The 27,911-nt window shown below is 43.5% G+C and overlaps 3 protein-coding genes across 3 annotated transcripts; 1 reads left to right on the top strand and 2 right to left on the bottom strand.

Moving 5' to 3' along the window:
• Positions 1-921: 921 nt before the first annotated feature.
• Positions 922-5,829, bottom strand: HMGN1 (high mobility group nucleosome binding domain 1). Its single transcript, XM_082277679.1, has 6 exons — positions 5,678-5,829; positions 5,347-5,379; positions 5,203-5,232; positions 5,069-5,119; positions 3,109-3,240; positions 922-1,808 (listed from the first exon to the last, which is right to left on the bottom strand). The coding sequence occupies exons 1-6, from the start codon at positions 5,690-5,692 to the stop codon at positions 1,761-1,763; spliced, it is 309 nt and encodes a 102-aa protein (XP_082133805.1). The 5' UTR covers positions 5,693-5,829; the 3' UTR covers positions 922-1,760.
• Positions 5,830-5,924: 95 nt separating this feature from the next.
• On the top strand, positions 5,925-11,687 carry GET1 (guided entry of tail-anchored proteins factor 1). Its single transcript, XM_082278282.1, has 5 exons — positions 5,925-6,084; positions 7,955-8,120; positions 8,608-8,675; positions 9,906-10,020; positions 10,670-11,687. Exons 1-5 carry the CDS (start codon positions 5,995-5,997, stop codon positions 10,741-10,743), a joined length of 513 nt encoding a protein of 170 aa, XP_082134408.1. The 5' UTR covers positions 5,925-5,994; the 3' UTR covers positions 10,744-11,687.
• A 1,067-nt stretch (positions 11,688-12,754) lies between these two features.
• Positions 12,755-21,112, bottom strand: LCA5L (lebercilin LCA5 like; the record flags this gene model as incomplete). The annotated part of the gene is made up of 5 exons (XM_082277861.1): positions 12,755-13,479; positions 15,003-15,126; positions 17,699-17,800; positions 19,430-19,567; positions 20,570-21,112. 5 exons carry the CDS (start codon positions 21,110-21,112, stop codon positions 12,755-12,757), a joined length of 1,632 nt encoding a protein of 543 aa, XP_082133987.1.
• Positions 21,113-27,911: the final 6,799 nt, after the last annotated feature.

Genomic DNA, 27,911 nt, shown 5'->3' with positions numbered 1-27,911 from the left:
AAGCAGTGGATAATAGATGTTAGGGAGATGCTGAAAGTCCACAGGATCACAGCCCCAGAGACCCAAAACACATGAAAAACAGGCATTCTGTTAAAACAGGGAAGAGTGGTTATTTTGGGGGATTTACCTGCAAGTTTATTACTTACTCAACTGATGGGTTTAGCTTGCCAAAACCAGAGAGTAAATAATACCATGGAACTACATCGTGTTACTATTAAATTAAACCAACAAACATGGTACCTGGAAGGGTGTGTTGGGGGAAGTGAGTTAGAAAAGTGGCATCAATTTCCAGTTTTGAAATATCCAAGAACTTGAAGCCAAAGCTAGGTGTGCTCTGTGAGGAACACACATGTGATGGAACAGGAGCAGGTTGTGGTTTAAGGTTGGGAGACTTCCTATAGAAAAGTTAAACATTGCTTAAATATTGAAGAGAGAAAAATGGTTAAATTCTTTCTGAAATGAAAGTAGTGATTAAGTTAAGAGGTGAAACTAAAGTGGGTTTTTTTTTTTAGAAATAACTACAACAATCTGAAAAAAGCACTAAAAATGTACAGGAAGCAAATACTGAGCTTGCAGGTGTTACTTAAGAGCATAAACAAGTGCTGGGGTAAGAGGAAAAAAAAAACTAACAAAGAACAAATGTTACTGTTTGATCGTGACTCCTCCCAGGACAAGGTGACAGTTGTCTGGCTGGCATCTGATGCTTACTAATTATTGACTTTTTTTTAAAGCAAACAGCAGCAGCACAAAGCTCTCAGCATTCAAACTACAAGTTTAGATTAACACTGCAATTCTCCACTCCCTGAATTGCCACCCTTCTCTTTAGAAGTACATTTTTAATGCTCTGAAGGACACAGTTAAAATTCCAAACCACACCACTCAGATTGTGAGTTCACAGTCAATGCAGGAGCTACAGAAACATCCTTTCATAATCAAGATTTATTTGGCTTTTGTTTTGATCACAAACACTATCAACAATTTTACAATTGTTTTTATTCACAGAGCTTTTTTTCATCTAAAAACTAATTGTTTTTTTTTCCTAGCACTATTTCAAATATTTTTCAATCTTTGTAGACAAGCTGTCCTTTAAAACTAGATGTGAAGTTCCAGTATCTCAAATATTGACATAACGAGTTCCATCTGCCAAGCAGAAACTTTTACTTAGACAGTATTTAAAGATATAAAATAAAAGTTTCCAATCTTTTGCATCACAGCTACAAAGTTGTTGGAAAAAAATAAAGCTGCAACTACCAAAAATAACTTTGTCACTGATATACATCACTCAGCAAGAAATCCAACACTAGGGAGCAGTTTTATTAGATAAGCAGTTCTACTGATGGTACAACCATAGATAAAGATAAATAACTAAAATGTTAAGACATTCTCAACACATCGTTATGAATTCCAAAGTCTGATCTGTGCTATGCTTCATTTTATAGGATAGAAAACTGTCCCTCAGAGTCTGTGGAACATGAGGCTTAATCAAGGCCTCAAAGCCCTCTCCTTAATTAACATGCCATTAATTTCTGGTTTCATAGAAAACAGACAACCAGTACATGATTTTACCACTTAAAAAAAGCATTTACACTTATCTAAATATGTAAAAAAATGGGTTGAGTCGGGATTCTCTCCTTTTTAAAAATGTGTTTTCTAGAACTACTAAAAAACTTGCATTTACAAAATAGTTGATAAAAATATTCCTCTGAATTGTACAAGAAGAAAGGTTTAAGGACCACCAGTTACAGATGTGGGAGCAGGTGTCACTCAGACTTCACTTCTTTCTCTGCAGCTGCATCAGGTGCTGGGGTCTGGAAAGGAAAAAAACCCAGAACACTTCAGGAAGTTTTTAATGGCTCAGACTTAGTTAGGAGTGGTTTTAATGCACAAAGTGACACACAGGACAACCCTGACTTGTTCCTGCGGATTTCTCTTGAATCATAACCTGCTAAACCAAGCTGTCGCAAAAAGCCTCCTTGGATCCATCAGGATGGACTCCAGGATGTTGATTTGTTACTAACATACACTGCAAAGGATTTTTATTGGAATTACTGCCTTTATGACAGAAGACACTTTAGCTTTTACACAGCTGCAATGACACATGAGGTGTTTAGAAAATACATGAGGTAACACTTCATGCCTTTAAATTTCAGTGCCACACTTAAAATACTCTCAAATCTTAACCCTGTTTTAATTCTTAGGAAACAGTAACATCCAGCAGGATAGACTCTGCCTCTTCTAGACTTTGGTACATTACACCTAGAATTTTGGGTGGTGTGACCAAGTCACCATCCATTCCTGGTAAATTTACATAATCTCTACACCAGTGAACTAAAAAGACCCCAGATAAGAATGGTGCCAAATTTGGTTTCATTGCTGAAATATTCCAAACACAAAAGACCAAATTGTATGACTGCGATAATGCCAAAAATTGAGTCAACTGAAGAACTCGTAGTTATAGCACAACTTTTTCACATTGCAAGCTTGCAAATGACAAAGTGTTACCCCAGAGTAAATCCTCTCGTTCACTTAAGTACCATCCTGTACCTTCCTTGCCCACCAAACCTCATCACCTACCTGAAACCAAAATATTCCACTAAACTGAAAATGAGTGACACATTCACTGTCACAGAAACATGAGACCAACTCTAGGCCTGTTACCACACTTGCGTTTCATCCAGCTGCCCTGGTAAGAGGCACTGCCTTTCCCTACAGATCTTGTCCTAAATTTGTAACTGAATTACATCTGCATTCCAGGAAAATAATACAGAGTGGAGGATGCTGTAAGTTACCTGACCAGTGACTCCAAAAAGTTCAGCCACAGGGCCACTTTGGCACTGTGGTGCAGCCAAGACTGACCTCGCACAGTCACTTCTCCAGCAACTCACTGACAGTTGTACTTTGTCCCTGCACCAACCTGTCTCTTCTCCCAGCAGTGTCTGGCAATGTCACCTCAACTTTGGTCAAATCATTTCAACTCTGGCCTTTCACTGAAGACTCTTTCCAGGCCCGAGAAAAAGGAGTATTTCATTTATCAAAAAACTTTTGTAAAAAGCTTCTCAGTAACAGCAAATGCAGACTAAAACCCAAACCCAGCCCTCCAAACTTTACCTCCTCAGTTTTAGCTTCCCCATTTTCTGCAGGCAGGTTGTCCTTTGTCTGTTCTTGGTTTGTCTCTTCTGTCTGTTTTCCTTTAGGCCCCTTCTTCCCCTTTGACTGAGCTTTCTTGTCCTCGGATTTATCCTACAAGGAAATACATTTCCAGTAAATAAATTATGACCTTCCAAGTAAACCTTGGAAATAATAAAAAGCACAGAAAACCAAGATGGATCTTCTAAGCTACCAACAACTCCTGATCACCCGCTTACAAAATATTTCAGAATTACATAACTGCAACACATTGACTTCTGTACTTTGATTGCCAAAATGTATTTTTCTCCACTAATATCTGTTAAAAAAGCCCACTAAGTAACTCCATAATGAGCAAACTTCTCCCAGCTGGAAAAAAAACTGTGAGGAAAGGTTTAAAAAGTGACAAAATTGATGCAAAAAAGGTTTTTTTGATGAATCAAATAAAAAATCTATGACTGTTAATTAATAGCTTGAAGTAGTCAAGTATCACACATGTCAGTCAACATCAATGAGCAGGAGTAAGTGTAGATGCATTTCAGACGCTGCAAAAAAAGAAATTACAACTGCAGTAGCATTGGAAAGCTTCCCCAAATTCTTCAGGCTTACAGCCTTGAGAGTGGGAACACACTGATACTCAAACCACTGGAATGAAGGTGCATTCCTGATCAGTAACTGCTCAACAGGATTAAAACAATGAAAACATCAGGAAGTCTGCAAAGAAGAGTATTAGTTTATCTGAAATCAGAGAATCACGGAACAGTTTGGGTTGAGAGGGACCTTAAAGATCATCTCATCCAACCCCCAACACCTTCCACTGTGCCAGGCTGCTCCAAGCCCCAGTGTCCAGCCTGGCCTTGGGCACTGCCAGGGATCCAGGGGCAGCCCCAGCTGCTCTGGGCACCCTGTGCCAGGGCCTGCCCACCCTGCCAGGGAACAATTCCTGCCCAATCTCCCATCCAGCCCTGCCCTCTTGCAGTTTGAAGCCAATCCTCCTATCCTGTCCCTCCAGCCCTTGGAAATTGTCTCTCTCCATCTTTGTTACTGACTTCCCTCAGGTACTGAAAGACCACAATTAGGTCAGCCCAAAGCTTTTAATCCATAAATCACAAAGAAGAGCTTATGATGACAAAGGAACACTTAACAACACAAACAGCAGCAAGCCAACAGACACAAGGCCAGTTTTAGTTCTCCCCAAAACCAAAGAATTTTACACCTCACTTATTGGCACTGTGAAAGCTGTGCTGAAAAATTCAAAGATCACACAAACCCACGTTCTTACACACAGACAAATACCTGAAAGCTTGACCACACAAATGGAAACTCATGTGGTTTTTAAGTGGCTAACACATTTTTTTTTTCCACTGTCTTAACACACTGCTTTAAAACACGAGTCTGTGTATTTTATCCCCTCGTTACAGTGATGAAATACAACCCTATGCACAGAATCACAGAATCACTGAGGTTGGAAAAGTCCTCCAAGATACTCGAGTCCAACTTTAACTGAGCACCTGTCAACCAAACCAGAGCAGTCAAACAACATCCAGGCTTTCCTTGGACACCTCCAGGGACGGTGACTCCACCATCTCCCTGGGCAGCTTTTGCAATGCCTGACAAGCCTTTCTGTGAAGAAATTCCTCCTGATGTCCTAACCTAGAGTTGCTTTGACAGTCAAGTAGTTCCACCCAATACAAAACCACAATGTAACATGCATGGATCCATGCCCACGTTTCCATGCAATGCTTGGAGCTTAACAAGGATCTACACACACAGTGATGGAATGTACCTGTAAATACTGGCAAAAGCACATTAAAACAACACTTCAGCCAAGTGAGTGTTCCCACCAGGAATAAAACCATTCCAGCACGGTGCACCGAGGACACAACGCGGGATGCACCCAGGCACCACCACCATTCCCTCCCTTTTTCCAATTCACTCTTACCTTAGCCGGTAACTTTTTGGCTTTCGGCTCTGCTTTGGCAGGCGCGGGTTTCTGAGGAGAGAGAACACGTCAGGCGGGGATCCAGCCCTCGGGGACCCCCTCCCGGGCATAGGGCCCCGCCGCTCGGCACTTACCGCGGAGAGCCGCGCCGATCGCCGCTTGGGCTGCGGGCGGGGAGAGACGACGGAGAGGGGAGAGAGAGGGAGAGAGAGAAGGGCGTGAGGGGCGGGCGGGCCGGGGGCAGCCCCGCCTGCCCCGCCGCCCTGCCCGCTCCTTACCTCCTCGGGGGCGTCCCCGTCCGCCACCGTCACCTGCAACACACACGGCGCGTCAGCGGGGCGGGACCGGACCGGCCTCTCGCCGCCCCCCGCCCGCCCCTTCCCGCCGCCGCTCCCGGACCGCGAGTCCCGCCGAGCCCCCCCCAAGCCTCCCGCTCCCCCAGCCCCCTCCCCGGCCCGCGGAGCCGCCCGGCACAAGGGGAGAGCGCCGGTCCCCGGCACCGCCCGCCGCACCGGAGCCCGCGGCGCGGCCGCTTCCCACCGAGCCCGGTCCCCGCACGCCCCCGTCCGTCCCCGCCCGGCGGCTCCGCTCGCTGCCGCGCGCCTTCACCTTCCTCTTCGGCATGTCGAGGCTCCCGGCCGCGACCCCCGCGGCTGCGGCTCCCCCGGCGCGGCTGCTGCGAGCGCTGCTGCGGCTGCCTGCGAGCCACAGCCCGGCTGCGCAGGGACGCCGCCTCCCCCCTCCCCATCCCAGCAGCGCCAGCGGCGCCGCAACAGGATCCAGCCGGATCGGCGCGGGGCGCGCCCCGCCCGCCGCGCGCACCGCCTCCTCATTGGCCCGCCCGCGTCACGTGGCGCGCATGGCCTCGCGTCCCCTGGCGCGGGCGCTGCCGCCGCTCCGCCGGTGCCGGGGCCGGGGCCGCTTCCATGGCGGAGAGCGGCGCCTGGCTGCTGGTGCTCAGCGTCGTGTTCCTCTGCAACGCGCTCAAGATCCTCCTGCCCTCCTGCTCCTCCATCGTGAGTGTGGCGCCGCGCCCGCCCCGCGCCCGCCGGGGATGGGGAAGCGGGAGGGGGGCGCGGGCCCGAGGATGGCTGGGGGGGACCCCGGGTCGCGGGCAGGGCGTTAAGGGGATCCCCCCCACAGCTGAGGGATGGGGGAACTGCGCGGGCAGCGGTGCCGGTTGGGGGGAGCTCCCGGTGCCCCTCCCGCACCCCCGGCTGTGACGGGCAGGGTCTGGTCCTGCTCCTGGCCTTGGGAGAGGAGAAGCTGATGCTGGCCGTGGTGGAACACAGCCCCGTAGCTCGGTGGCTCCCGTAGCCCCGGCTACACCGGGCGCTGAAGTAAATTTATCAGGGGTGAATTACCGGTGTCTTTAACGATGCTCCTGAGCCTCCAGCCCTTAGGATGGATCACGAAATCATGGAATGTTTGGGCTGGAAGGAACCGTAAAGATCATCCACTTCCAACCCCCCTGCCCTGGGCAGGGAACCTTGCACTGGGCCTGGCTGCTCAGAGCCCCATCCAGTCTGCTCCTGAGCAGCTCCAGGGATGGGACATCCACAGCTTCTCCGTTTTCGGGAATAGGAAGGACAGCTTTGCTCGGTCTTGCATGTTTTCAACAGATGGACATCCCCATTGTTGAGATGGGAGATCAGTGGATATGGAGATTAAGGTGTTGAGCCTTTGTAGGAATAAACCTTAAGTCTCAGCCACTAATCAGGATGCCCCTGTTCTGATCTGAAGCATTCCAGTGGAAGTGTGGATAATGGAATTGAGGACAAATAAACTCTGTGACTGCCAGACAAACTCACATGTGTACAAAGATGCTGCAACCCCTGTTGCTCTGCTCTTCCATGGACATAACTTCACTGGCACAGAGATCAATGTGCACTGTTCAATAATGGACGAAAATCCTTTAAAACTTAAATTACCGTCTGCAGTTTGAGAAGCTGAACTCAGTGTTACTGGAGATGACTGATGAAACAGCCCTATGAGGGGTGCCTGAGGGCGTTTGGTTTGTTCAGTCTGGAGGAGACAGAGGTCAGAGCTCTCTGGGGCTGCAGCTCTTCCCAAGGGACAGCTCTGATCTCTGCCCCCTGTGACCAGGGACAGCAGCCAGGGAGCGGCTGGAGCTGGGCCAGGGCAGGCTCAGGCTGGAGAGCAGGGAAAGGTTCTTCCCCCAGAGGCTGCTGGGCACTGCCCAGGCTCCCCAGGGAATGGGCACGGCCCCGAGGCTGCCAGAGCTCCAGGAGCGTTTGGACAGCGCTGCCAGGGATGCCCAGGCTGGGATTGCTGGGGGGTCTGTGCAGGGCCAGGAGGTGGAATTTGATGATCCTTGTGGATCCCTTCCAGCTCAGGAAATTCCATGATTCTGTGAAAATCTGTGCTCAGCTTTCTGCTGTGGTTTGAGACTGAGGGTGGTGTTAATGCTCTCACTGACTGCAGGCCTGAGAACAGCACCTGTGGGGAACAAATTACTTGTGTCTTGGGAAAGCTGGAAAGATTTGCTAAGGAACAGCAAGAAAAAGATTTTGTGTCCTTTGTGCCTTCATTCCTATGGCAAACAGAGTTCATGAACCACCAAGCTGGTGGTGCCTCAAGAAAAGAAATTAGGAAAGTAAAAGAAAGGGAGAAGACATTGGAATACTTGGCTGCTGGAGCTGGAAATGGGAATCATTTAGGTTGGAAAAAACCTTCACGATCACTGAGTCCAGCTTGAGGCTGTTACCTCTCATCTTGTCACTTGTTCCCTTGTTACCCAAGGATTTCCTGCGTCTCACTGAAAGGGTCTTTTTTATGGGAGGCTTTTGAGATCGCGCTTTATATGCATTAAAGCAAAGCAGTGGAATTCTGGATCAATAACTGATAGATTTCTTCACTTCTTAGATATCCAGACTGCTACAGAAGGATGCAGAGCAGGAATCCCAGATGAGAGCTGAGATCCAGACCATGAAGCAGGAGCTTGCCACCATCAGTATGATGGATGAGTTTGCCAGATACGCCCGGCTGGAAAGGAAGATTAACAAAATGACTGACAAACTCAAAACCCATGGTACAGTTCCATGTCTGCTCCCTTTTCCAAAAGGAAAAGCATTTTCTGGTTCTGAAAAACGTTCTGTCAAGAGTGGTTTCTGTTTTAAGTATTTATCTTTCAAACTTGCCTTCCCCATATTCCTTCCTTCCTTCCGAATTCCTTCCTTCCTTCCGAATTCCTTCCGAATTCCGAATTCCTTCCGAATTCCTTCCTTCCTTCCTTTTTCCTGGGCTTCCCTGTGTAATTATTTATTCTTTCTGAGTGATGCTGATCACTGAGTCCTGTTTTGAGTAACTTAAGAAAGAAATGGCATAACTACCGAATACAGAACTGGCAGTTTGTTGCAGAAGGGTGTTTTTAATATAGCTGTAAGTCATTTGGAAAGAGATTTTTAAACAGGGTAATGTCCGGCCTTCATTAGTGAAATATTAAAAAATTACTAATTTTATGTAATTCTAATTCACTATTAGAAGTAATTGAAAGTCGTATTTTTTTTCTTTAACAGTGAAAGCACGAACTGCCCAATTAGCCAAAATAAAGTGGGTCATAAATATTGTATTCTACATATTGCAGGTAAGTAAGTGTTTTGTTACGGATACAACTTAACCCAAATCCTCAGCAGTGTTTCAGTTCTCTCCTGGTTTGTTGGCCAATGACTCAGGGCTCCCCCAGCACAGGGAGGACGTGGAGCTGCTGGAGAGAGGCCAGAGGAGGCAGCAGGATGAGCAGAGGGATGGAGCAGCTCTGCTGGGAGGAAAGGCTGCGAGAGCTGGGATTGTTCAGCCTGGAGAGGAGAAGCTTTGGGCTGAGCTCAGGGTGGCCTTGCAGGGCCTGAAGGAGCTGCAGGAAAGCTGGAGAGAGACAATTCCCAAGGCATGGAGGGCCAGGAGCCAGGGAATGGCTTCCCAGTGCCAGAGGGCAGGGCTGGATGGGAGATTGGGCAGGAATTGTTCCCTGGCAGGGTGGGCAGGCCCTGGCCCAGGGTGCCCAGAGCAGCTGGGGCTGCCCCTGGATCCCTGGCAGTGCCCAAGGCCAGGCTGGACATTGGGGCTTGGAGCAGCCTGGCACAGTGGAAGGTGTCTCTGTCCATGGAAGAGGTGGCACTGGATGAGCTTTAAAGTCCCTTCCAGCCCAAACCATTCAATGATTCCAATGACACAGAGCTTGTCAAACAGAAGGAGTTTCTGGAACTGGAAGGGAGATGCTGCTGATAAAGTCTGGTAGTGGAGGATGGAAGGAGTTTGGACTTTAATCACTGGGTTTTTTTTTTTTAATAAATGACACCAAATCCAGGGAAGTTCTGCTACATGTAAATATAAATCTGGTTTTGAAAACAAAATACACTTCTGCTGAGGATGCAAATCTCCACCTACAGCTGCCACTCATTTCCCTACAGTGCCTCATCAGAGTGTCTGTGGAGTTCTGACTTGCTGCCGAAGAATTTTCTTCTAACAAGGATGGCAGTGGTCAGCCTGAAGATTTCTTTAGGGGACTGTTAAAGTGAGTTGCATCTGTGGCAGGCAAAAATTCAGGCTGAAAAGAGTCATCAGAATTTTACAGGTGCTGTGAGTGTGTTTGCTGGGCTGGAACCAGGGTCTTGAAAGAAAACAAGTTCTCACTGCTACCTCCTAATATTGTGTATAAATTTAAGGTCATACTGAATCTAAAAATATTTTGAAGAAGATAAAATAACAAAAAACCAATTCCCTTTCATCAGAACTCATTATTTGCTGTTTCCAAATAGCACTGGGAATGTACTTTGATGTGTATTATTACCCAAACTAATAAAAATGTCCATTCCAGGCTGCCCTGATGATCTCTCTGATCTGGAAGTACTACTCTGAGCCAGTCACAGTGCTTCCAAGCAAATGGTTGGCTCCCCTGGAGCGCCTGGTGGCCTTCCCTACAGGAGTGGCAGGTAAGGAAAAGGACATTCCCAAGCCCCAAAGCATCCATGGATTAACAGCAACTCCCAGAGCACAGCGGGGAGTTCAGATATTTGAGCAGCTCTTCCCTGTGTGCTCAGTTCTGGTTTCTTGAACTGATCATGAAATTTTGTCATCTTTATTTCCACCCAAACAGAGCATTGCCCTTATCTGTATTGAACAGAGCCTGGGGAAGATTTAAATTAGAAAATCAGAAAATCCCCCAAAAGGGAGTTTTCTTCACATGAACTGCTGTGTACGTAAAAAACAACTGATTGCAATTTCAGAGGAAATTTACTTCTTACCTCTCTCAAATCCTAAATTTAGGTTCAAGCAAAGTGTTCTGTGACTTGCCAGATGTTTTCTCTTGGGTCCATAGCAGATGGTTTTAGCTGTGGGGTGCACTCACATTTGTGTATTTGGTACTCTTTTCTCAAGATAAATGGGTATTTTTTTTGGGACCAGCATGGATTTATCTCCCATCTCTTGAAGAGACCCTTTTGTATATAAAGAGTTTTGTTCCTGTTGGCCTCATGAATTCTCAGTTTCATTTTTTACGCTTCCAAGGTTGTTTTCAGCTGCACAGGTGCCTCAGGGTTGTTGATCCAACAGCTTCAATCATGGTTTCTCCCTCTTTTCCAGGAGGTGTGGGAATTACCTGCTGGCTCGTGGTCTGCAATAAAGTTGTAGCTATCATGCTGCACCCCTTCAGCTGAATGAATCCCAGCAATCCACGGAGTCCTCAACTGCATTTGCATCATCACGGTTTTAAATTAATTAAAAAAAGAAATAAAGGGGAGAGTTGTCTTTCATGAGACAAGGTCTGAAACAATTCCTGTTACTCCACTTGGATATCAGTCAGTATTCCTTTTGATTTCTCTTCCCAGAGTTTGTCTTTCAGTTTTGAAAGAACAGCATTGCTGGTTATAGAACCTCATTTTGGGTTTATTCATGGCAGAACCATAAGGTTTTGTCATGGCTTGTTGTCACCAACATCTAAAAGTGTTGGATTTGTGGTTTTAAATTGGAAATGCGCTGGCATTAGGAATCAATTTGGGAGCTTGGCTGCTTCTTTGCTGTAAAATGTGGTAGCTTCACCCCAAGGTGGGATCATGTCTGGTGGTGCCAGAGGGCAGAGGGAGGTGGTTTGGTTGACTTGGGGCAAAACGGTTTCCTTGTGATTTTTTTACCCCAAAATTGGAATATTCTTGGGCTCTCCTAAAAAAATAGATGTGTTTAATTGGGATTTCATCTCTTAAGAGGCTCCTTCAGCTGCCAAACACAGGCTGCTGTCAATGAAGCAGAAGACAGTGCTGTTCCTGCAGAGGTGGTGCTGGTTTAGCTTCCCACTCTGGAATTCCCACAGAGGAATGATCTGTTCTGCTGTTCCAGGGCCTTTGCCTCCCTGCAGGAAGGAAGGGGCCAGGAACCCTCCAAAATTGGCACTGCCTTTAAAAACCAGTTCAAAAGGTCATGTTGTGTTGTGTGTTTATATGGATTAAATGGTTTTTGTTTGGTCTTTTTATGTTAATTTAAAAATCGGGATTTTGTATTAGGGATACATTTAGCAAACATAAAAATAAATATCAAGGAAAAAATGTTGTGGTTGAATGTGATGTATAATTGTGATTTTATTAAGGAAATAAAGCTTTTCAACCCATCTTAGGTTTCCTCATCACTTTTTTAATGTTAACTGCAGTTTTTCTAAAAAACCACAAAAACCTCACAAAACCCCCAAACAAACAAACCAACCCAAACTGACAAACCAAACTCACCAAAATCCAAGCCAGAACACCCCCCTCCCCCGTGTTTGTGCATGAGGAAATACTGTTTGAATCAACTGAACTAATTTTTTTTTTTAATTATTTTTCTAAACTTTTGAAATGTTGCTGCAAGCAAGTTCAGCTCTGAATGGCTTTATCCTCTTCAAAAGCTTTTGCAGTGTAATTTTTGCAGTTTTTTAAAGTGCTACTGCCTTTAAAAATTAACAGAATACCCCTAATTTTTCTGAACTTCACATTAATTTAGCAAGTATTTCATTAATTACTGTGAGGAACAAAACACAATCCTCCTCCCCTTGCTTACATAACCTTAAACAAGGATTTTTAGAGGCTTTCTGGGGACTGGCTATGCCTGACTTCTCCAAAACAATACTTTCCTCTTGCACATTCATCTCTGGATGTCAGCTGGGGAAGTTACCAGGCAAACTGCTTTGATAAGTTCTAACAGTGGGAAAGAATGAGGCTTTAGAGGTTTCTAATGCTCGTGAAAACAATGTAAGAGCAAATTATTTTTATAATCTGTGAATTCTGGAAGCTGTTTGGGGAGTGAAGGAACTAAAAAATGTTTTCTTTAATGGCATTGTTGGTCCTTGTCCAACAGTGAACCTTATGAAAGCAGGCTGACAACCACCCAGCTTCCAAATTCCAGCTCTCTGGGAATGCAAAAACCTGGAAGTTACCAAACAAGGACTAACTTTCACCTGGTAACAGGTAAAAATGTTAAAGAATTCTTAATACAACACATTTTCAAGGATACACAGCAAGCACAGAATGTTCTTCTGTTGTTCTGGAAAAATCATGGAAAGCAATTGCCAGCGCTTGTAAGGTTTAATAAACATTCAATGAAAATAAAATGTTTTTTAACAGTCTTAATGTTGAAATTTTCTAAAGGTAAATTGATGTACTTAACTATCAGAAATAATTTGTGTATTCTCAGGAGGTTGTTTTAACGAGGAGCATTGGGCGCTTCCCACTCCGACCCCGTCACGGAGTTTGGGATTTGCCTTGTGCTCCCCCCCCGCATCCCTCCCGTGTCTGCCCTCGCCCCTCTGGTGCTGGACCCTGAGGGGTTGTCTCCTTGCAAACAGCCCTCCCCAAAGAGCTCCTTCGTCGGGTCTTTCTTCCTCTCAGCCAGCGTCAGGAGGCTGCAGCGCTGCGCTCCAGAGGCGCTGTCCTGCCTGGCCACGGGGATTTGCCCAAAAGAAGGTTCATAAGCCCCGAAGGAGATTTTCCCTCTGGACCCAGCGGTGTCCCTGCAGCTCTGGCCCGCCTGTCTCTGGCTGCACAGGCTGCCTGCTTTGGGTTTGGTACCTGATGTGTGAAGCCCCTGATGCAAATTCTCAACGGCTTCTGAGAAGATGTATTTACTTTTCAGCCTAGCAGGGATTTTCTTTGGAATTGCACCTTCACTCCTGGCTTTCTTCTTTTGCTGCTCATCTGGTTTTTTCTCTTCTTTTTCAACTTCTTCCACTGCATCTCCCTCTTGATTGTTCTCTTTTACTCTGTCACTTTCAGGATTTTGTTCAGTTTTCATCAGAATTTTCAACTCCTGTTTGAGAAACTCTGTCTCTTTTTCCATTTCTTGCAGAAATTCTGAACAAGCACGTTCTTCCATCAGTAGTTTGCCCCCTGAAATATTGTGGGGTTTAAGAACATGAAGAGTTATGAAGCCTTAAAGAGAGCAAGTATCACATCCTTATTTCACTGTTCCAGTTATTATTGATGGTACTTCAAATACTATTTATAATAAATACAACAGGGTGGGGCACGATCTAAGCAAGATCATTCTGCACTGAATCCAGGTTAATCTCTTTACTTTTTTCATGATGTTGATTTAATTAAATGAATTTAGCTGCAATTACAATCAGTGATGGCTAAATACAGTGCCAGAAAGGTCATGTACAATGCAACAGAGAAATCCGGTGAGATCTGAACTCTAATCGTCATTTTCTGATTTTTAAGTGGAACTTAGAGATATGAGTGATTTCCTTTCCCTTAATTCACAACAGAGTTGCTTGTGTGGAGCAGAATATACAGCAACTCTCTCACCTGGAAATGAGGGGGCTCCACTGTTCAGTAGGAAAAGGAATGTGTGTACAGTAATGCCATTTATCTGTGCAGGGGACGACTTGTAATGGATCCTGTGCTCTGCAGAGACTCACAGAATACCCCAAAATGAGACGTAATCCAAGCTTTGAGGAGAAATAAGAAGTTTCAGGAACTAAAAAAGCCAAGGAAGTCTTCAATAAAAGTCTAATATCAATGAGAGAAACTCAGATTTCACTGATTTTTCAGAGATTCATAGGGAGCATCTGAAGACTTGTGTTTTCTGTCAGTTTTAAAAAGGCATTTCAAAGACAAATGATGAGTTTGGTTATCTGGGGGCCTCTGCAAAGGCTGCAGGCTGAAAAGGCAGAGTACAAACCTCAGGAGTTAACACATCCCAGCTTCCAGGCTCCAGGAAGTGTCCAGGCATCACCTGTTTCACCTGGGTAAATGTGTGACCTGGAGGCCTCCTGCCACTTGTGACATATTTAGAATGATGGCACTCAGACCTTTGCTCTTCCTACAAGCCTCAATGGAAAAACCAGGAATATTTCCAGAAAGAAAAACTTGGATAAGTGAACAGCACTGGCTTTTTCTTCCCTCTGTTCTATAGAATTTCTTCAGAATAAAGATGTTTACAGATGAGTCCCTTGTATGTAACTTTTCCATGAGAACACAGTGGCTGAGATTGACACAAAATCTCTTTACAGGGATCACTGTGATGAGGAGATGCTTCCCAGCCCTTGCAGTCCTTTTCCTTTCCCAGCCATGGAAAAGCACCTTCACACCAGCTGTGATGAAGATTCCCAGCTATCCCTTTGAGATCAGTGTTTGATTAGTGTGGATTAACAACTCTTAATTATCCTGTTACACACAGAACACTGAATTTCTATCAGCCTGACCAGGAATTACTTTGGGAAGAACAGCAGGATGGAGATATCACATCCTGCAGAGCAGCTCTGCTGTCAGTGCAGCACCACCAGCAGCTGCATTTTCCATCCCAAATGGTTCTGTGCCTTCAGTGACACTTCATACATCATTTGGAACCAGTTCCTGTCAGCCAGGTGCCAGTTAATGGCTGTCAGACCACATAAATTCCGGTAATTTGCAAAGATCAGGTGAGTTTCTGAGAGAAATGTTGAACATACCTCTGTGTGTCCTGTTAGAAGTTTCTGGCACTGGTATTTTCTTAGTTGCTTTCTTTTCTTTTCTACACTGGGCATTTTCCTTTACTTTACCTTCTCCACCCTTATCTTCTGAAGGCTTTTTCTCCTACAATTGGCCATTAAAGATAAAAATAATGAGGGAATGCTTGTTTAGTGACTTTTAAAAGAACACAATCAGTGCAATACTTATAAAAAGATTAGGAATTTCTATTGCTGTTACATTCTTATTTTGCATCACAGCATCTTTTCTGTACTGTAATTACACTCATCCAAGGTGATGGATCAGGCTATCCAGGCATATTACTGCAACTTAGGGAACAAGATACACCTTGGCTGAGAGTTTAAACAGGGGATTGGGTTTGGATCCAGATCTTTCCCACCTTTTTTAGCTGGATTGGATTTTTTTCTGTTTCCTGGTGCTGAGACAGCAGCAGCTCTCTAAAACTCTCTTTATCTACTTTTACTGATCTGTCTGCTCTCAGACCTGTTGAATAGGACAAGCATTAGCAATACAGTAATTTCTGGAGTTAGGTTGTTGATATAAATAAAAGATATCTCTGACAACTGACAATACGTGACCAAGAATTTAAGCATTTTTTAATGCATATCTTAATGCCCTTGAATAAAAGAAATTATTTTTTCTGCCCAAACTATAAATGCTGAAACTGGAACAGAAACAGCAACCTGGACTTCTGAGCCTTTTTATCTGTACATCACTACATCCTAAACATACTTACATGCATAAATATATATAAAAATATACTACAAAGTCCTGTTCAGACAGAACATGTACAGTCAGACAGGTGTGTATATGCCCCAGAGCCCACATGGGCTCAATTTTTGGTTCCATTCTAGTGTAAATTTGAGAGGTCTGCTATGAAGCCTCAGAGTTCAGTTTCCTAAATGTGGATCTTTATGGAAACCAGCTCATCATGGGAAATGTTTAACACTGTTTGAAATATCTATGGTCTTTGGAAGAGATTCCAAGGGGAGTGACTGAATGAGACATTTAAAGAAATAGCTGGATATGAGATGGAGAAGATTAGTATATTGTCCCTTTACTGTATTTTTGGAATAATTTTGACATGAACACAGCAGCTGAGAAAGTTGCTACAACCACAACAGCAAAAACAGGATCTTACCCACATCCACATTGGCCCTTATTCCCAGTTTTGAGCTCAGAAATCAAAGGATAAAATGCATAAAAGTGTTGCCATCCCAGTGCTCGCAGTTGCGCGGTGAAAGGGACGCTGGTGACCAGTCTGGAATGGCTCTGATGCTGCGGGGGAATTGGCTCTCCCAGTTGCTCCAGGAGTTTTCCCAGCCGGATCCGCGAGGCGTTTCCCGGGATCGGGACTAGGGGGCGCTGCACCCCCAGGTGAGCCGCCGCCACCTGCCCGCGCCCCGCTCCCAGCCCGAGCTCCTGGAATTCAGGGCTCCATCCAATAAATCCATTCCAGTTACGTGTACAGAGCTTTCGGACCGCCCGAGGAAGCCTCCCTGCAGCCATTTATCAGCAGTGTTTAAAAACTCAGCTCCAAATTTCAGGATTTGTTTCCTGCTGGCTAAAAAAAAATTTTTGTGGATGTTGACGAGAAAATAATGACCTGAAAAAGCAACTCTTTAGGAATCTGCTAAAGGAAAATTCAAGTCAAGAGTGAAAAGGAAAGCAAGTTGTCAGCAATTCCAGCTCTGGGTTTCCAAATCCATTGACTGGCAGAGAATGAAACCTTTATTGTAAAAATTCCAGAGGCTCGAGCAACTTTGCTTGGAAGTTTTCATTACAAAGTATCATGTCTCTCTCCAGCTAAGCTCCCTTATCTTGCTTAAAGGAAAGAAGAACATTTAATTATTTAAATAATAACAGCGATTTAAGTACCATAATTGAATAGCAATATTGTACAAGGCCATAGGTGAGTAAAATTTTTAAAAATGGTAGTTATGTGGTGTAACTGAAACAGGAATTTGGAGTTTCATTAAAAAAAAAGTCTGACTTGGGAATATGATTTTTTCTTAATTTTCCACCTTGAATTGCCAATCTTTTCCCTGTAGATCATGGCGGTTAAGGCAGAGTTAATGGGTTTGCAAAGGCAATGAAGAGGAAAGAAATAAGCAACTGAGTGTGATAAGATTTTGTACTGCTGCCATAACTTAAGGAATTCTGTGGGCAGCATTTCCAGCAGACACTTTACTAAGTGCTCTTTGGTACCCATATCAAGGAAGTCCTGATTTCTGCTTCAGTTTAGGAGCAGGAATATCTGATCAGTGTTTTAAAGAGGTGCTTTACGCAGGGAAGTCCATGTTCAGATCATTCAATCTTAAATTCTGGGCGTACTTGAGGCAGACTGGGGCATCTCAAACAGAGCTGGTTGGCTTTAATCAGCTGAATCCCACTCCAGGCAGCTGCCCTTGGAATGTTGGATAGACAAGGCTGCATGTAACAGATATTTCTCCCCAATATCTATCTGAGCATCCATGTGAAAGAAATACTCTAAAGAGCTCTTTCTTCCTTGGTAGAATTTAAGTTACATTGTTCTTTTCTATCGTTCCAGCCTTTAACCTTCCTGAACCTTTTCAGCCCATACGAAAGCACTACTTTGGCATTTAATTCGGAATATACCTCCCCGTTCTGAAAGAGTGGAAGTGTCCTTTAACTAAACAAAAAGGAAGATGATTACAGACGTACTTTGGTCATTAGGTATCCAATCACTTCTGTCCCTCAGGGCTTTTGGCATCCGATTTGCATAAATATTCCTTATGTAAAGTTGCCGATCCTTTTCCTAAGAAGAAAGAGACACAATTAAGCTTCCAATATGCATTAAAAATTACTCCCTAGCAACTCAATTTTCCCATGCTGGGTGAAACCCATCAGGGATTTCACCTTTTGCCAGACCCACGTGGTGGCTTTGTCGTTTACATTTTTTCCAGACTAAACATTTTTTGCCTTTACTTCCTCTTTTTTTGTTGATTTTTTTTTTTAACACATTTACTCAGTGCCCTTGTCAAGTGCTCAGTTGTTCCACAACCTGTTGCTCTGGTGGTGACATAAACTCCAGAGGCACATTTTGATATTTATTTAGCAAGATTCCTCTTTCCTTAATGAAATCTTCCTTAAAAACAGAAGACAGATCTCAGTAACACTCTCACCACACCAGTTTTCAGTGGGGAAAAAAGAGGAGCTTCATTTACTTAGGAAAATTACAAATTATCCTGGAAGTGGAATGGCCTGAAATAAGACAGGTGCCTAAAACTATGAATTTGTAAGGATAAATTCTGTTCTGGCACAGAAATAAGGTTAATAAACATCTGGTCTTCTTTGTGCAAATCAATAGAAGATTTTGTGGATCTAAATAGAAAATTCAGAGACCTGGAAACACAGAAAACTGTGTGGAAAAAAGATGAAATAGGACTATTTTAGAGAAGTGTTAAGGTGAGAACTCTACTTTAGAATAATTTGCATTTGGGGACAGTTTTATATTAGTGCCCTGAGACTACAATTGTTCTCATCTCCCAGTTCTGCACATCCAGGAGGAGATCAGACTCTGACAGGGAAATAGCACTGCCAAGTACCAGAAGGAAACTTCTGCACCTGACACACAGGGAAGAGGGATAAATAACACCCCTGTGCAGAAATCTAAACCTCCATGAATCCTCAGGAATTGCCTGTCCTGCCCTTCACAATATCTGGGAAAACGCCCCTTAATGTCTTTCACAGACATTTGATTCCATTTGGGAAGAGAAAACTCCCCCATGGGATCACCTTGACACAGAAATGCATAAATAAATGTATTTTAACTGTGTTACAAACACAATTATGAAAAAGCCACAAGGGATTCCAGGTTTTCTGGAATATGTACTGGTTTTATTCATTACAACTCACATGACATCCCATTCCTGGCAGTTTTGGTTTCATTTCCTTTTAGTTTTCCTGTATGTTTGATTTACAAGTATTACACAAAGTGCTGAACTGGACCTATTTGTCCCAAAAACATTTGTCTAAAAACCAAACTGGAAATTGAGCAAACTCTTGAAACATTTCCATGCAAAGCTCTAGTTTTGCAGGTTGTAATATTTGTATCACTTTGATTTGTTCCTGTGAGGGAGCTCATTTAAAGTGAGTAGATGAATCTATTTGACCCAGAAGTAGCAAAATGGTAGCACACTGGTGTGGATTTGGGTTCGATTTCTGAGGCATTAATCTCTGTTTCAATTCATTACTGAACTATTTCTAACAAATAAGCCCTACAGTAATGCCAGAATTGGACATTTTTGGCTTTTTTAGTAGATACAGACTCAAGCAGGAAACCAAATTCCGTTAGTAAATACTATAAAAGAAGCAAAAGGAATAGGCAACATTAAATACTTGAATTTTCTTGTAGAGACAGAAGCCTGGATAAAATCTGGAATACCTTAATTTTTTGCTGAACAATGTGAATTTCCATTAGCAAGTTCTTTGTGATCATCCCAGCTTCCAGGAGTTTTTTACTCTCACTTGCCAGCTGACGACTAAAGGTGCTGTTGTTCAGCTTCAGCTGCATTTCCAGACTCTTAAAAAGTGACAGATTTTACCATATGGATGGACTCAGTGTGACAGTTGAAAAATTTCAGTTCTTGACAGACTTAAAATGTAAGTGTGATAACATAAGGAAATTTAAGCTTATAATGATATATAATAACAGTTATTATCTTTTAATTATAATAATATAAATAATATTATAAATTATATTGTAAACAATACCTGAAATTATAATGAAGTATCTGAAAAATTGCTTTCAAAATAAGAAAAATATAATTTAAACCCTAATTTCACTAAGCAAAGGAAAAGGTTTTCTCATTTAATCACAAAAAATACATTACCTTTCTTTGGATTAATAATTACAACCATCTTTGAGAAACATTAAGGCTTTCTATTCACAGAGACCTATGAACTGTGGCAGAATAAGGAGGCTTAGAGTAAATGAAAATTTGGTAATTTATTGAGTTCTTTATCTTCAGAACCCAGTGCCATGCACTGGAATTCTAGATCCTAAAACTGTAGGGTGGACACCCAACCCTGTGTGCTTTTTACAGCTGCTCATTAGGACTCCTGGAAACAGAAAATTTTTAAAAGAGGGTCTGAATTCAGCTCTTAATATTTATGGTTTCTCTTAAGATTTCCTGGCTCTTTATTTAATTCTGTGCATAATGGACCCCATAGAAATGAGAAATTAATTCCTGGGGGACCATGGAAATTTGACTCTTTCAGTTTTGTATTAAAAACTGTGTTCCTGTGTTTTTTGTGCCAGGGTCAGTGAGAGTAAAGAAACATGAGCTATTAAAAGGAGGTGAATTACCTCCTCTTAAACTTCCTTACACTTGGGAGAGCACTGGATTAAACAGCATCCAGTGTTACAGGATTATATCAGAACCATTCATGTGATAAGCAGCCAAAAATTTTCCACTATTCCTGCGCCAAAAGCTCTCCTGCTCAATGGTCCTTGTGACTCCCTCCCAATTTAGGATATTCTATGGCCCTATATTCCACAAATACAATTCTTTGCAGGCATTACCTGTATTCTTTCATCCTTTACTTCCAGTGTTTCATTAAGGACTGACAACCTGTGATCAAGTTCCTCTCTCTCTGCAAGAGCTTTGTCTTCTGACAGCACAAGCAAGGTCTTCAAATCACCTTTAGTTTTCCTCAGCTCCGCTTCAACTTTTTTGAGCTCCCTGGCTGTGTTTTTCTCGGCCTCCTGAGACATCTTGAGGAGTTTCCTTAGCTCCTTCATCTCGTTTCGATGCCCTGCTAGCAGCTCCTGCAAGTGGCTCTCTGCGTTGCAGTACCTGTCTATGGCCTTGGCGTGCTGGCGCTTGAGACCTTTCAAAGCCTGGTTCTCTAAGCTCGACGCCTCGATTTTTCTTTGCAAGTCAAATACTTCGTTCTTCAGCTCTTTGATTTTGTGCAGCCTGGCTGATGATATTCGCTGGGCTGTGGTGTTTTTGTCCTGGTAAACCACCCCGCTCTGCAGGGTTAAAAATGAGGAGTTCAAATACGAGGTTTTTGCAGCCGGCCATTTCTTCCCTCCTGCATTGAGATCAGAGCAAATGGGCATTGATACAGAGAAATCATTTGAGACGAGCCAATCCCTGTGTGCCTCTTCTGCTCACATAAACTCCTCCTACTACTTAACTACTACTCCTAAAATGCTCACCCAATGACATAATTGTGGTTTCCTTACAAAATGCCTCAAAACTCTGATGTTCAATGAGCCGCCTGGTCTAGGACAAGATTCCCTGCCCACAGCAGGGGGTTGGAACAAGAGATCTTTAAGGTCCCTTCCAACCCAAACCATTCTAGGATTGTGTGATTCAAATAATTCACAGATAAATGCATTAAATATTTTATGTCTCTGTGTATTTCTGTGGCTGCAGCAGACCACAGCTAGCAGCCAATGGAAATAAATCAATGGAAATCAATTTTCAATCTAAGTTTTCTCCCTGTAAATCATGCACTTCACTAACATAGCCACAATCTGAGGAACCAAATTCAACCCATCAGGACCTACACCTTGAATACGGTGCATGGTAAGAAAACCCCAAACAACAGAGTATTCTACAGATCTGCAAGGACTCAAAAACCAACATGACCCCAACAGCACATGGTTAAAATCCCTGCAGCTGGGATTTCTAACCAGTTTTCTACAACTTTCCAGTCAGCTTTGAATTAAACTACATTTTTAATTAAACCTTAAATGCTCTTTGCATAGAACAGGTGTGCAGTTGTCTACATGGTTTCTAAACAACAGCTGAAAAAAATATATTCATGGGCTACTTCTCAGTGTGTTGTTTCCATTTCCCTCTCCTTACGGCCAGGATTTTGTGTGAATTACTCTAATTTTCTTTTCCTGAAGCAGAATTACAATTTAAAAACAGTCAAGACTATAAATCTGAGTGTGTTCCCCTCTTTCAGGCATATATTCAATTTTACTACAGCTCTCATGGCATTTCAGGAAGTATTTTGCTGAAAAACTTATTATAATTTATAGATCACCTCATATTTTATGGATAAAACAGGTGAGGTCCTGACTGAAAAAAACACCAGAATAAAAGGACAGATCTTTCCAAGAATTTCTGTTGAATCCAATGTTTTCTGTAACACAGTTCCACTGCAGGAAAACTACAATAAGACCACAAATATTGCCACACAAGTATTTACAAAATTACATTATCTTACTGTTTTATTTTGCCAGAATGGACTGAGAGGATGGAAAAGAAAAGGGCAAATACCTTCCTGCAAAAGCTGTCAGAAGTACTGTGAAATGTATTTAATTTCCAGTAGTCATGGACAAGCAAAAATAAACACTTTATCCAAATGATGTATGCCATCTACAAATATATACAATAAAGTATCCACCACAGGTAGAGGTCAACAATGATTTTTTGCTGACTAGATTTAAAAAATGTCATTATTTTTTCTGGTCTGCTAGTTTCATGCCAGTATAGCTTCTTGACAGCAGCATATAATAACAGAGATTATAACAGAGACAATCAGTGGCTCTTCTCTTGTTCTTTTGATTGATTTCCATCTTGTAGCTTTGGTAAATCAAGATGAAATTTTGAAGCTCAGCAGGAAAAGGGAAAAGGGTTGCTGGTTTTCCACTGATTTTTGTCGATGTGGCCTGGTAGGATTTAAGAAAGGATGGGTCTAGATGAGAAAAGATGCAGATATGGAGGGATTCCTCACTGTTAACAGTGACATGGATTCAGTGTACATTTACGTATTTGTCCTGTATGCTCATTCCACTGAAGCACAAACTTCATTTCACATGATACACCATGCCCAAGCTGGCCACAAAATGGCTGTTTTCTGGTCAAAACTGACACTTTTGTGCATGATTTTTAACCATTTTCTCATGGAAGGTTTTTTCAGACTTGCCAGGTGATGCATGGTCAGAAACCAAAATGTGGGAGTGCCATTTTCAGGTCCTTGGGGTAAAGCTGAGGAATAAGGATTGCCAAGGGGCTCCCACATGCCAGGTGATTATCCCCTTGGATCAATGAGTATTGTGGGATAACACAGTCAGGAATCTCTCTCTCTCTTCCCTTCCCTTACTGGTGTTTGAAACAGAATTTATTATATTCTTTCCCTGAGAAACTATTGTCCCTGTCCCTAATTATTGGGAAAAAAAAGCCAAAGAAAGGGAATAATGATATTTCTTAAGAGAGTCTCATACCACCAGAAAACAAATTACCTTTTTTATCTCCTTGGCCAAAGAGACGCTGACCACATTTCTTTTTTTCCTTTTTTGTCTTATCCTTTTTCTGTGTTTCCTTCTCTTCAATTCCTGGTGTTTCTAGAGGTTTGCCTCCTCTGACTCTTTCAGGCTCAGTCACTGACAAAGCCCTTGGAATCATCACTGTGAGAGTGTTCACCTGTATCTTCTCCAAGAGGTCACTACCCTACCTGTGATTTCATAATATTTCATGTCATAAAAATACCATTTAGTCACATTTTTCAACAATTAGACAGCGAGTCAGACCACAACATCACAAAATTAACTAATCCCCTAAAATAGCACAAAAACCACCCTGGCTACCATATTAACAGTAGAAGCAGAGGATAGAGAAGAACCTAAAGCAATTTCAATATGCATGTAAAAAGCAGATATTTAGAATAAAATAAATCATTCTAACTAATTTTCTAGATCTTTCTCAATAACTGTTATGCTTCTCTTTTTTTTCCTTCCCCCCCCCCCCCTTTTTTTCCCACCTTTATTTTATTTTATTTTATTTTCCTTATCAAGGCTACCGGGAAGTACAAGAACAGATCAGTTTATTCTCCTGGCAGAATTATTTAAACACTGTAGTTCTGGTAAACATTATTTCTTGGGATATGGCTCGAGATCCATTCCATTTTCTTACTGTTGTGTTCCAATCCATTTCAGGTGAGGAGAGGCAAGTTTTGCCTTGAGCCACAATTGTGGAAAGAAATTAGGTTCTAAACATACCCCAAAAGTGAGATTAAAACACAAAAGAGGTTAAATGTTGGGATAAAAGCAATAATTCAACTTTTATTTTTTGCATAAAAGAGGGAAAAAAATTTGAAAGTGGGAAAATATATACTAATAGAGGCAAGGTCACATTCACCTCATAGCAACAACAGGGCCATGAAGAAATTAATCTTTCCTCCCTTAAAATTCATTTATAGGCAAAGAATCTTACACAGTAGGAGAATAAGTTGTATATTTTGGGGGTCTAAAAGGAGCATGGCAACTGTAGAAAGGAAATTTGAGGGGGTTAAAGTGCTGTTTTAGTTCACATGGGCTTTAACACAACCCCTTCACTAACAAAATATGAAACTATTTTCTTAGAACCTTCTAACTCCTTCGTTGGCATTTTTGCTTTGTGCTGGCATTTCATTTTATATTAAATTTAATCAAATTTCCTGAGGGGGAGAGGGGAATCACATAGCTCCCACAGAAAATTAAAAAACGTAATTCAGGATTGCACGGAACATTTTAGGCTGAATCACAACAGTTTCATTACTCTTAATTCCTTTGCATGAACAATTTTTCCTTGTGCAATACTGAGGAATGCCACAGTCCTGCTAAATAACCCACAAGAGATGAAAAATTATACTTTGAGCATTAGGCAAAGCCCAGGTTGGCACATAGAACGCTATTTGTGTTTAAATTTGATTTGGCACTGCCAAAACTTTCTAGGCAAATTGTCTTTAAAGTAAATTACCTAAAATTAAACTTAAAAACTACTGCTTTGTTTTGATGAGAAGTGTGGCCTCATCCAGAGCAGGTGTTGAGAAGTAAATAAAATAGAAAAGGAGAAGACAGCAAAACCAAAAGTGAAGGACAAGAAACAGAGATATTAAATGAAAGATACTACAATAGAATTAAAAAGGCAGTAGCTGAAACGGGGCTGGAATGGACAAACTCCAGGAGAATTTATGTTTAAAAGGTGCAGGAATAAAATAATTAGGACCAAATCCCTGTGTCAAAGATGAAAATGTCCCACCTGGACACACAATCCCACACCCAGCCCCATTCCCTGGCACCCCCTCAGTGTCCGAGATGGACACACAATCCCACACCCAGCCCCATTCCCTGGCACCCCCTCAGTGTCCCACCTGGACACACAATCCCACACCCAGCCCCATTCCCTGGCACCCCCTCAGTGTCCCACCTGGACACACAATCCCACACCCAGCCCCATTCCCTGGCACCCCCTCAGTGTCCCACCTGGACACACAATCCCACACCCAGCCCCATTCCCTGGCACCCCCTCAGTGTCCCACCTGGACACACAATCCCACACCCAGCCCCACTCCCTGGCACCCCCTCAGTGTCCAAGATGGACACACAATCCCACACCCAGCCCCATTCCCTGGCACCCCCTCAGTGTCCAAGATGGACACACAATCCCACACCCAGCCCCATTCCCTGGCACCCCCTCAGTGTCCAAGATGGACACACAATCCCACACCCAGCCCCATTCCCTGGCACCCCCTCAGTGTCCCACCTGGACACACGGTCTCATACCCAGCCCCATGTCCTCCCCTCACCCCGCCCTGTTTTCCCTGTCCCCCTGGCACCCACAGGTGAAGGATCCCACCTTGTTCCGTGTCCTCTCAGGGAATCTCTCCCCACTTCCACCCCAGTGTGTGCTGTCCCCTCACGGCCTCACGAGCCGCCATCACCAGTCTCCATCACTGTTGCTGTGGGAAATGGCGGCAGCACCCTGGGCGCGAGGTCTCACCCTTTTCCTCCCTCTTCCCTCCCTCTTCCCTCACCCCAGACCTGGCAGAGGAGCCTGTGTGTGTATTTTCACCCTCATATTTCAGTACAACACCGGGGTTTTAATGGCAATTTGGCAATGTGGGTCCCACTGTGCTCTGGCCATGGAGGCGCCTCACGGCCTGGACATGCCCTCAGAGCGCACAGGCCGGACCCAGCGGGCTCCAAACTTGGCACTAAACTCAACATTCTTATGTTGAAAAAGGGGAAAAATCCCTTCAGAATGAAGTCACGTTTTCCTTCGAGGCTGCACACAATGGGAATCATGATCCAAAGCCCTCACCAGCCAGCCCCCGGTACGCTGGGGCTTTGGGAATGGCTTTTCTGTGAGTGGGTCAGTGAATGTTTCAGGGATGAAGCCGAGCAGTTGAGAGAATTCATTGGCAATTCTGTCCCAGCATTTGACCATGGATGTTTGGTGATATGAGTATTTACTGCCTTGAGGACATGGTGTGATTCTTGTGGACGGTGCTGTGCAAGGCCAGGAGTTGGACTCGAAGATCCTTGTAGGTCCCTTCCAACTCAGCTTATTCTGTGATTCTCTGATAAATTATTAACATCATTATCACAAGGCTTATCAGTATGCTGTGAAGCCCAGGACCATTTCATCCTTTGGTTGTACTTCTTCAGGGCACAGAAAACCAAATATTTTGGAAACACTATATTCTGAATGGCCAGTCATTTCCCAGACTATACTCACATATAAAATCTCCTGAGAAACAAGCATGTGTAATAATTTCAGGCAATAATTTATGTTTTCTCACTGGGGTTTTTTTCTGGTGGTTGTTCTTTTTCAGCAAAATACTCTGAAAATACCTGTTTCTAATAGGCTTTTTGCTGGACCTCCTGCTGGCTCTCAAAAGTAAAAAGAAATGACAGATGGTGAGCCACAGTAAACTATCCATATTGTTATTTTTAGTTTTCAGTGGGTTTTTCAGGATCCCAGCTCCATACATGGAGTACTGCATTTCCAGTTTCACATACTGGTTAACACAGACAAAAAACTTCCTTTCTACAGCATTTTTAGTCTTTACTACTATATGATAGTGTATTTAGTCCTATCTAACCGATTCTGGAAATAAAGGATTACAGTCCATTTTAAGTGTTTTCAGGATCAGACATTGCTACATTCAATCTTATCATGTGAAATGTGTGTTTCTGAAACCTAGTCCAGTTTCACCTTTGGCACAGGGTCAGCTTTACTGAGCTCATGTTGCACACAGCAGAAACAGACTTGTCCCTTAAAATTTGAAAATAATCTGTGACCATTTAACATTCTTCAAATACCTCTCATGCCCAGAGACCTCCTTTAGCAAGTATGTGCAGCCACCCACTGAATTGTGGCGATCTCTAGGGTAGAAGGCGACACCAGATGGAAAAAAAGAGCATCCAGGATAACACAGGAGAGTGGGAATTTTTTTGCCGAGTATTCTGGACCTCTTCTTACACCTTGTGCTCTGGAAGTTTGCCCTGGTGATGCAAAAAGGAGGAGAAAATGCAACAATAGGTTCTGGGTGCATCGAATCAGCCAAATCACCCTCCTCAGTGCCTGGCAGTGTCCTCACACACATTTATGTCAGGAAAGTCCCTGAGCCCTGCAGTGTAGGTGATGATCTGAATTCTTTAAAGCTGAGAGCGTTCATAACCAGGGCTTATTTCAATACGATCTCTGCTATAATTACTGCTGCATCTATACTCCCCTCGCTTTCCCCTTCACCTTTTGTAATCTGAAATTTCCAGCTACAACTCCACAGCCTTGTTGTGGTCAGGGAAAGCTCTTTCCTGCAGGATGTGGCTGTGACGGTGCCCATGCAACCCGACAGATTTGAGATTGCCCCCAGCACGAAGCTGCCAGCTCCCCGTCCCTTCTCCCTTCTCAGTTGTCCCTTCCCCCTCTCCCAAATATTTCTCCAGCCCTGTCTCATTGGTGCACTACTCTCCCTTGCCTTTTTTGGGCTGCCACCCTGTCAATCTAATGCAATAAGGCCAGGGGCAGGTGCAAACCCCTTGCTATGGCTCCTCTTACTGACCAATCCTCGTCCCAAAATACCCAAGAGCCAATGGAGTGGGAAAACCCGGGACTCCGGGGAGAGGGAGAGGGCAA

Source organism: Coloeus monedula (genome assembly GCF_965178545.1).
Source record: "Coloeus monedula genome assembly, chromosome: 3".
NCBI lineage: Eukaryota > Metazoa > Chordata > Aves > Passeriformes > Corvidae > Coloeus > Coloeus monedula.
Note: the sequence above shows the minus strand (reverse complement) of the source record. Positions and strands in the feature narration are given on the sequence as shown.